At 38.8% G+C, this 9,937-nt stretch overlaps 1 protein-coding gene across 1 annotated transcript; it reads right to left on the bottom strand.

Moving 5' to 3' along the window:
• Window positions 1–88: 88 nt before the first annotated feature.
• On the bottom strand, window positions 89–9,886 carry LOC141797602 (putative E3 ubiquitin-protein ligase HERC4). The gene is made up of 21 exons (XM_074679141.1): window positions 9,644–9,886; window positions 8,731–8,887; window positions 8,573–8,649; window positions 8,030–8,257; window positions 7,777–7,868; window positions 7,062–7,189; window positions 6,792–6,946; window positions 6,567–6,622; window positions 4,476–4,564; window positions 4,316–4,375; window positions 4,083–4,179; window positions 3,771–3,948; window positions 3,440–3,672; window positions 3,142–3,300; window positions 2,705–2,845; window positions 2,274–2,440; window positions 1,959–2,025; window positions 1,779–1,849; window positions 1,426–1,609; window positions 905–1,007; window positions 89–807 (listed from the first exon to the last, which is right to left on the bottom strand). The coding sequence occupies exons 1-21, from the start codon at window positions 9,852–9,854 to the stop codon at window positions 578–580; spliced, it is 2,883 nt and encodes a 960-aa protein (XP_074535242.1). The 5' UTR covers window positions 9,855–9,886; the 3' UTR covers window positions 89–577.
• Between the last annotated feature and the right edge of the window lie 51 nt (window positions 9,887–9,937).

Raw genomic sequence — 9,937 nt, forward strand, 5'->3', positions numbered from 1 at the left:
TGACTTCTTTAAAGAATTCTATTTTTAAACTATTTAAGTCTGACAGATAGCTGGGTGGGTACACAAAAGAGTACAACATATTGTAAGTTTTCTCCACAACACTATGAAACATTTGCTTCTGTTTCAGGATTTTTATTGTATGAACAGACAAAACTGAATGCCAAAGATTTTAAGCTCCAAAAAGTATAAACATGTAGAGTAACAGTAAGCGTTTTTTAATCTAAATCCGAGTTGGACCTCTTCCCCAGAGGTTATTACAGTTTAAATAAAACTAGAAGAAGTGAATGTTGATTCTACTGTTAGAACATTTCAAAAGTAAAAACTGAACAAACGGAGAATCACAATTTTCACAGGGCCTCCTGTTTTTGAAGGCCACTGAATGATCCCCAACAAGAGGGGCGAGAAATAAAGTGCTTTGATTTGGAATCTGACCATGTGATGATGATAAATATTTCCTTGTCTTAACATTACACCTTTACAAGGAAAAATGAAAGTTCAACTAGCAGGTGAACGACATGAAACAGAGCCAAAACCTAACAGAAAATAAATATGATCTTTTTGAAGAAGCCTTCTGAGCTCATGTTGTGTTTTCTCTCTTGAAGCCTCTGTTGTGATAAATAGCTTGAAGGAGCTTTGCCTGCATCGTCTTCTTGATTGGGTGCTTCTGGTAAAGGGGTAGAAGGAGCATGTTGTGGCAAGTTAGGGACTCTGGCTGATGGATGTCATCGAAATACGGAAGGAGGGAAACTCTCATCCTGATGCTCTCCATACCCATGTAAGGGACACGATCGCTGCCTGTGAGGAACACTGACAACAAAAACAAAGACGTTACTAAGTTTGTGTTAGATAATATGGTAATTAATTGGAACCCCTGTTGATAATTGCTGTCATGTTTCATACTCACAAAAGAATTTTTTCTTTTCGTCAGCTGTCAGTGTCTCAAACACCTCCCAGAAGGCAATGATGTGTGGATGCTTAGGGTAGTAACCTCCTTCATACACTGTGTTCTATCAAAAAAAAACAGAAAAACTTGAAACATTTTATGTATGTTGTTTACACTAAATCCTGACCCTACCATCTGAATGCAGCAGCAGAAGTTTAAACTCATATATATATATATATATATATATATATATATATATATATATATATATATATATATATATATATATATATATATATATATATATATATATATATATATATATATATATATATGGAAAATTGACAGTTTTAGATTTGCTCGGCCTATAGCATCTGCAATCAGTGGTTTATGAGTATAACACACTTGTGTCTAGTTTAGGGATTCTAACACCACTTTGCTGCATTGAAATACTCTTAAAGAGTTGTCCTTTACATCAGACATGTATCAGGGTTGAGAGAAAGTGTCTTTACTTAAATAAATCCAGCAGGCTTTTAACTTACCTTTTTGAACACACTCCAGTCATCATTTTCTTGGCCCACCATCACGGCCTGGAGTTCCTTCGGTTGGAAGAAACCCACTATGTCATATTCAAACACCTCCATGAACCCCCTCTTGAACTCTTCAAACACTCCCTCCACTGATTTGTTGAAGGCATGGTCGACATAGGCGTTTACAAACTCTTTCCTATTCAGAAAAAATAATAAAATTATAACTGTATGAGCACTGACATATTTCTGATGTTTCATTTTTTAACCAGTGTTTTCTCTGTTTATATCAACAGTATATATATTTGAATAAAACCTTTAATAAATCCCTGTGGCAAAGTAAAGACAGTAATTCTGTATAAACATACGTGTTTGATGCTGTCACAGGTTTTTCAGGTTCACTTGGATCAAGATCAACCATCTCACCATCCCAGGTCCCCTTTAATGATAAATAAGAGTCAGTTTAAAATGCTGAAGAAAAAATGTCCATAAAAATGTTAACAGTGGTAGCATGCAGTCAAACTAGCAGTTACATTTCTTGAACTTACAGTGAAAGTGGAGTCCATGTCGTCCACCTCATCAGGTGTGTAGTCCTCCAGCATGCAGCGCAGAGATCTGAAAATACACACAAGAACATCACTTTAACACATCTGCCACCAAATAAAAACTTAAACAAGACACAAAACACCAGTTGTTGGTTATCAAAAAGCAAAAAAATACAATAAAGCTTTGTGCTGTGCTGTGCTGTGCTGTGCTGTGCTGTGCTGTGCTGTGCTGTGCTGTGCTGTGCTGTGCTGTGCTGTGCTGTGCTGTGCTGTGCTGTGCTGTGCTGTGCTGTGCTGTGCTGTGCTTTCAAATCTTACTCTCCCAGCACGGGGTCAAACTCCTCCAGGTCATACAGCGAGGGTTTGAGGCCGAGCAGCTTCTTGAAGAGAACAAGTGGGAAGGGCAGGTGGATGATGTTGTGGTTGTAGAGAGCCAGTCCACACAGAACACCAAACAGGAAGTAAGTCTCCTTATCTTTTTTTGGCTGTTTGGTTAAAGACAAAAGCATGGTTCCAATTTTGAAATAATTAATAATTTGAAACAATTAATAATTTGATCAGTGTGAAAGGACATAAACTTTTACATCTACTGTAACAAGAAAGTAAAGTGCACAACAGGGCAAGAGATATCACCAGTTTGTCCTCTTATTTTTATTGTTATTTGTAGATTTTTTTATGTAGTAAGAAGTAGGAAGCTACAAATATTCAAATAGTACATGCCATTGTTTTCTTCTTTAATTTGTTTTTACCTTGGAAGGGAACCAGAGTAGAGTCTTGCTCTCATTGCACATGAACATGTCATATTTAGGACCAATCAGCTCCTTGAACATGTGCAGGAAGAGGTCGTTTCTGTTGACATTCATCAGCCGACTGTCATCCGTGAACTTCACCTAGAGAAGATATGATAATTAATCTTAAAAACACTCTGCTCAAATTACTTTGAAATCAAATGGATTAACATCAGTGTTGCAAGAAAATTCACTGCAAAATCTTCTTAGACTCCAGATGCTAAGATAGGCTTTGGAAAAAGGCTTGTTCTTATAAAATTATATTTAACTTCAGCAAGATTTTTCTCTATTCTAGAGTTTAACGTCCTCCTGGTACCTTGGAAGTGTAAGATATATCACTTTAATGCCCTGTCTTAATCAAATCTACTTTAGATGCGGACCAACATGTGGGTGTTTACCACAAGAGCGCACTGGAAAGTGCAGGGGTCTGCAGCAGCAAGTTGTTGAAAGGTGTCCTCCACCAGGTGAGCTGGTCTCAGAGTGAGCTGGAAGACTGGAGGTGGAGGTGATTCACCTGCCTTCAACAAAGCCATTTGATACTGTACACGGTGCTTTATCTGTAATTACAAAACCCTCCCTTACAAAGAAATCTCTGATAATAGAAAGGGCTTTAAAATGGAGTTATACTGTAAAATTATACAGCAGATAGCCTCAGTGTTAGTACAGTGATTTCAAGTTATTTCTGGAGTACTCTACCTTTGTGCTTTCTGCATAGATGTTAAAGAGTCCCACTTTCTCATCCAGAGTGAACAGTTTAAGTGAACACACTTCACTGGCCATGTAGAGCTGTTTAAGAATGTCCAAAATGAATCTGACTTCCCGATCGTGAGTTGACAAGAGGTTGTTCTTCTGTATGTAGGCCAAGGCATTTTTAAACACCAAGCTGTGTCTGGTTAGTAGGTCTGGTGTCAGGGATGACCACCAGCTCTCTGTAAAAACAAACAACACAGAGAGTATTCATTAGTATCAAATAATTTAATACACTCTAAACTTAAAAAAAAACGTAGAGTTAACAAGAGGTGTTTACTCAGAGTTTTGTGATTCTCCTCACTCAGCTCTACGATAAAGATAGACAAAGGCACCACTGTATTCATGACATGAGAGTCCTCTTGGAGGAGAGGGCACGTCAACAGAAGCAGGATGATCTCTAGTGATATCATATCTTTTGCAGACATAAGAAATTCAAACAGGACCATTAGGTTTACCTGCAGAGAAAACAGACCTGTGAGATAACTTGGCATTGTTAACAACACACAGATAGTGAAGGAGTAAATGTGAAATTGAGAAACTATCAGTGCCTTACTGCAGGCAAATAAATAACATTCAAAAATGTCTTAACTGCTTTTTTGATCCATGGTACTGCCATGAGCTGGTCAAAAACTTTGCCAGCTGCCTCGAGGTCCACAGTTAAAGCATCTGCTTCTTTTGGAGAGCCACTGATAAAGAGAAAAGCCTTTCAACAATGTTTCAATATCAAAATGAGTTAATGGGAATTGACTTGTACTTACAAAGATGTAAATCATATGTTTTTTAGCCACAACTGTATAGATCAGCTGACAAAAAAAAACTCACTTGGCTTTTGTGAAACTTGCAACCAGACTGGAACTTGTGGAAAACATCCCATGAATTTCTCTGTTAAATACACAGAAGGGGACGCTGTAGTTACTGCACATATGACCAACAATTTTTATAGTTACAGAATAAAAAACATTAGTCTATTCTGGATAATGACCTCTTTGTCTCTTCTTTGTTGCAAGCGGACAACCATTTCTGTAGTTTCATCTCATGAAGCCGTCCGATTAGCTTTTTCCGTTTCAGTCTCTGGAAGACAGACGCACAAATTATTTTAAAGGCAGTTAAGTTATTTTTTAGAGGCATATTCTTTTAAATGCTGTGGGGAAAAAAACACTGACTAATTTTGAACATGAGAGTTCTCCAGTTTCTGGAAAATTAATGCGCTGTTGCTGTATTCTGAATTTTGGCATCTGCTGAAAGTTTTGTGCTGGTTTGAAAAAGCTGAATTTGAAAAATAAATGTTTAAAGTTTTTGGCTATAATAAAACTAAACTGACCTTTTTTGTTTATTGTGTGAAGCAGCAGTAAATGAATAACAAAATGAAAAGGGTGATAAAGAGAGGACTAAAGGACAATGGGCCTCATTCACCAAATATGTGCTTAAACTGTGTGTGTAAAATGCAGGACATGCTTAAACCACTTTCAGTGAAAAAACAACAACAAAAAAAAAGAAACGCCTTCACTAGAATTCAATAATCAAATTGTTAGATTGATAAAATGTATTAAATATCCATGAAATGTTTACCCTCATCATACTTAAGAAATTGAATCTTAAATTAAATAATTAGTTTACAATTAAAAATATGACAATGCACACAATGGCTCTCATTTATCAATCTTGCATGGGAATTTGTGCCGAACTGAGTGTAAAAATCAGTTTACGGCAACGTTCGCGTGGGATTTATGAAACGTGCGTACCAGGGCCAATCACGGCGTGCGCCTGATCAGCTGTTGATAAATGTAGTGGCTAAAAACAATCTTAATTTACATAACACTCCCCTAAATAGTCAAAGTTAAGCTGGCCGAACCCACCGAATTTATGACGTGGAGAGACCCATTACAGGAAAAAGGGAACTTCTCCATGCTGGTAATCGACAACGCCATAGCAACAGGGAGAGAGGAAATGACACCGCTTTGTTCCTCTCACTATATCATAACTGCTTTTAAATCTGTATATTGTGTTCAGAATGCACCAGTGGATAGTGTTATACTGTGATGTTTGAATGGACTTCATGTGGGAAACCATGAATAGATTGACGATATTTGAAAAAAAAATTGTAAAAGTAAGAAAAGGAGGTTCTGCACAATTTTCCATTGATTTCAATCAGACAAAATAAATAAAATAAATGGTAAGCATCTCAAAATATGTAAACTATTAGAGAGAAAAGACAAATAACACTGCACCAAATGGGTTGAAAGTCATACTGTTGAAGATTTTTGCCTGAAAGAATTAGGAGGAGTAATTTGAAAAAACAAATATGGCAGAATAAGTAGACATAATAAGAAAATGTGCAGTGACTGACTTGCAGCATTGATTGTAGCTAAGACTGCAAGCAGCAGTAAACCTACCTTCACACCGTTGTGTATACAGAGTCATAGTGCATGTTGGGATGTGGCAGAGACACAAAGCATGTTGTTTCTGCTAAATCTTAGGCAAACTAAGGGAAATGAAAACAGCTTGGATTTATCATATCTTGTGGCAACAACATGAAGATAGAGGGCGCTGTGGAGCTGATATGGCTTAGTGATTGAGCTGGGAGGTGAGCAGAGGAATCCCTGCTCTTGCAGTCACATGCTGAAGTATCCTCAGCCAAAACATTGAAACCCACTTTGCGTCCAGTGAGTGTGGATGCACGCAAGTGGGATTAGTTAGTATCAATTAGAAAACAAACACAGAATTACAAACTCTGCCACCAGTGTATGAATGTGAGTTTTAATGAGTGAATGTGTGAATATGAAAGTAGTGTGTCTAAGAGAGTCACCGGAGCTACACCTTCTGTTCACAAACCAAATAACCTTTCTGAATGGAGTTGGAAATGGATCTATTCTTTTAACTCCTTGCCAATAACCCGTCACAAGGAGTCCAATTTGAAGAGGATCAGACTAACCTCTAAGCAGGAGAAGAGGAGACATGACGGAGACTTTGCCATACAGCTCATGCAGGTAACTACTTAAACAGAAACTATGTCCACTCACACTACAACCTGCACAGTTGTTGCCCAGGTACAAAATATCTCTGCACACATTACCTGTGTGGATGAAGAGAAAGCAAAGTTTGTGTCCCAACCAGCTGATATTTTCAAGTCTGCAAAAAAAAAACAAAAAAAACAAAGAACACTGAAGAAGAGAAACGTTATTCAATCCAACTATAACGTCCACCACCTTCTCCAGAACAGCAACAGATAGCAAAGCAGTTGTTCTCCTTACCTCTCATTAAAAATGGAACCAAGCATAGCACTTAAAAACTTTCATACCTCTGGGTGGGGCTGCTGCCTTGCCATTCATCCATGGAAGTTTCACCAGAGTGGGAATCAGGCTGTCCTTTGTGCATCCAGTCCCAGTTTGACCTTTGCCCCCATCGCCAAAAGCCCACAGCTGGCCAGAGGAGCCTAACACCAGAGTGTGACGTCTGGAAGAAAAGAAACAATGTAACATCTATTGTGACTTGATTAACTTGATTTGAAAAAAATTTTTTGTAAAGGACTGAAAATATCCTAAAAAAAGAGAATGTCTTCAACTCATACCTGCCACATGAAATCTGTACAGCTTGTTCCCCAAAACCTTCAACCAATCTGGGTTTCTTTTCAGTCTCAGTGGAGTTGTGACCGAGTTGACCGTGGCTCCCCTCGCCAAAAGTGAAAACTTTACCATCCTGGGAATTAACAGCATCATATAAACTGTTTAAAAAAGGTTACACTGACATTATTTCCAAACATGGTAATCTCTTAGTTATCATCTTATCCTTTTCAAAACAACATCCCAACATCCCAAAACAAAGTGATTTCACTTCATTATTACACTGCAAACACTGAGCGTGTGAACTTTACATTTTAATAGTTTTCCTGTGACTGTATCTGCTCAAAGTTACAAAGCAGCAGACCCTGTATCTCTTGTTGTTAGTGTTTACGTGATGCACTGGAAAGGCAAACACAAAGTGTCATTAATAAGTGCTATGAGAGTTCAGAGATTCCCAGCAGCACTTCCACTCACAAAGAAATACCAGTGACTGTGCTGATAAAATAAAACAAAGTTATTCATCAGGACAAAAGGATGACACATGCTCTTTTTTTCCCCTTGCCTTCATACATCATGGCGCCTTCAGACATGAGGATGATCTACAGATGTCAGGAGACAAGGCAAAAATATGTCGCATACCTGCTTCACGTCAGACCAGCACAGGCGAAAGAAAAGACAAATATTAGAGGAACCGCCAAACCCTTCAATAGAGAGTGGGTATACCTGTGTTAACACAGCAGAGTGTGCCTCTCCACAGCTGATGGAGGAGACATCCAGAGATCTGAGATCTGGCACCTCACAGATGCTAAACCTTCCTGTGATGACAAGATATTAAAAGGATATGAAAAAAAGATAAAAACATACAAATGTGTAAAACACACAGGTTATTCTTAAGAGAAAAACAGGGTGAAACATTTAGTGGGGTACACCAGGGTGTGAAGAAACAGTTTGATAAGAGTCAAGAAACTCCACCTACCTTTCTCATCAACCTGGTTGAGCCCCAGCTGGCCTGATTCATTGGCCCCACAGCAATACACCAAACCAGGCAGTGTGAGGAAGAAAGAGTGTGTCGCTCCAGCTGAAATCTGTGTTACAGCAACACCAGTCAGAGCTGTTATCCGGGCAGGTTCTTGCTGCAGTGACACATACTTCCCCAGACCCAGCTGACCGTGGCTGTTACGACCCCACGTGAAGACTTCTCCTCCTGGGGATTAGAAAATAGTTAACACAAACGTCATATCCACATTAGTCAAGAGAAACTACTTAGAGGTTTGTACAGAGCCCTTACAGTCCCCAAAAAACTTGTGAGCACAAGTTGAGTGTTACTGTTCTGTGTTCACACAAAAACTGTTAACATGTTTCCATAAGATAATGACATCATGCTGAACAGTTATTTTTTTCTGTGCATGATTTAAAATGTTTTAATTCCTGGGACTTCTGGAGCTGGCATTTTAAACCAGAAGCTGTAACTTTTCTGTTTCAAACAGAAAACTCTGATCAAAACATATTTTTATCTTACCTTTAGTCAGAGCCAGAGAGTGGACATTTCCACAAGCGACCTGACTCACCGGTGATTGCATCGGTATGGGTACACAACTGAAGACAAAACAGAGATGAGTTTTAAAAGCTAAAAGGAGCACTGATAATGTTAAGTGGTACCTTCATACTGGTTCTTACCTCGGTTTGTGATTGTTACTCAGTTGATGTGGTGACAGGCCTAGCTGTCCATCCTCTTTGGCTCCCCAGGAGAACACATGTCCAGATGCACACAGAGCCAGAGAGTGGTCCTGCCCACACGCCACTGACACCACATTATCCACCCCCTTTATGCGACCTTAAACAGCAAAACACAGAGAGAGAGAGACAAACATTAGTTTAGCAAAAAAGAAAAAAAAGTTAAACAGTTTATGCAGGACATTACAGTATTAATCAAATATTTATTGGCTGATGATCGGAAGATTTCATCTTTATTTTTAATACCAAAAATCAAATTGTATCCACTAAAAAACAATAAAAGTATCTTTCAGTATGCACCAGTTGCCCTGGTGGTTTAGCTCTGAGGCTGGTGTCAGTGCATCAGGAGCTTCCATCCACCATAAATACATTTAACTATTCACCCTTTTATGCTAACTTCTGTTTGCTTAGTCACAGCACAAACATCCATGCCACGCAACATAATCAACACTTTAATGGGTGACTCATTTTGACATCTCATTTTTCCCAGCTGCACTTGAACTCAACATGTATTAAAGCGCACTGACTTTCGTTGTCTGAACAGACGGGACCGAAACGAAAGTGAAACTTTGCCTCAGGTACCTGTTCAGTATGTGCGCTTTATTATGCCCCACTGACACTTGTTTTAAAGCCAGTCTTCAGATAAAGGGGGAGCCGTTCTTTATTTACCAATAAATAAAAGATTTAATAACCAGAAAATATTTGTGAAGAAAAGAAACTAGTAACTCGTGAAAGACCGCGCTATAAACTAATGTGCCTGAAGCTTAACGTTTGTTTTTAATTTGTAGCTTTAAAAAATAAAGTAACAAGGGAAAAATAAAACTTCTTAGATGACTCCTGATTTTTCTTTCCTTACCTGGTTTCTTTTGATCTTCACAGTTTTTTCGTCCTTGTGAGTTGTTCCCACATGATAAAACGCCTCCACCCTTGGTGAGGAATAAAGTGTGCTGTTTCCCGCAGCTGATGTCGGTGATGCTCCCGGGGACGGTCCAGGAAACCGGCCTAAGGGTCCTCTTAGGACCGAGCTGCCCACTGGAGCCATCTCCCCAACAGTACAGCTGCACCATGTTTACAACTGCACTGAACTACTGATGTGTTTAAATACTCAGAGCTGGACTTCATCACAAGCGATGTTGCATTCAGGTGCCGT

This window comes from Halichoeres trimaculatus, unplaced genomic scaffold (assembly GCF_033239565.1).
Source record: "Halichoeres trimaculatus isolate MK-OKI-2021-1 unplaced genomic scaffold, fHalTri1.1 fHalTri1_scaffold_9, whole genome shotgun sequence".
Taxonomy (NCBI): Eukaryota; Metazoa; Chordata; class Actinopteri; order Labriformes; family Labridae; genus Halichoeres; species Halichoeres trimaculatus.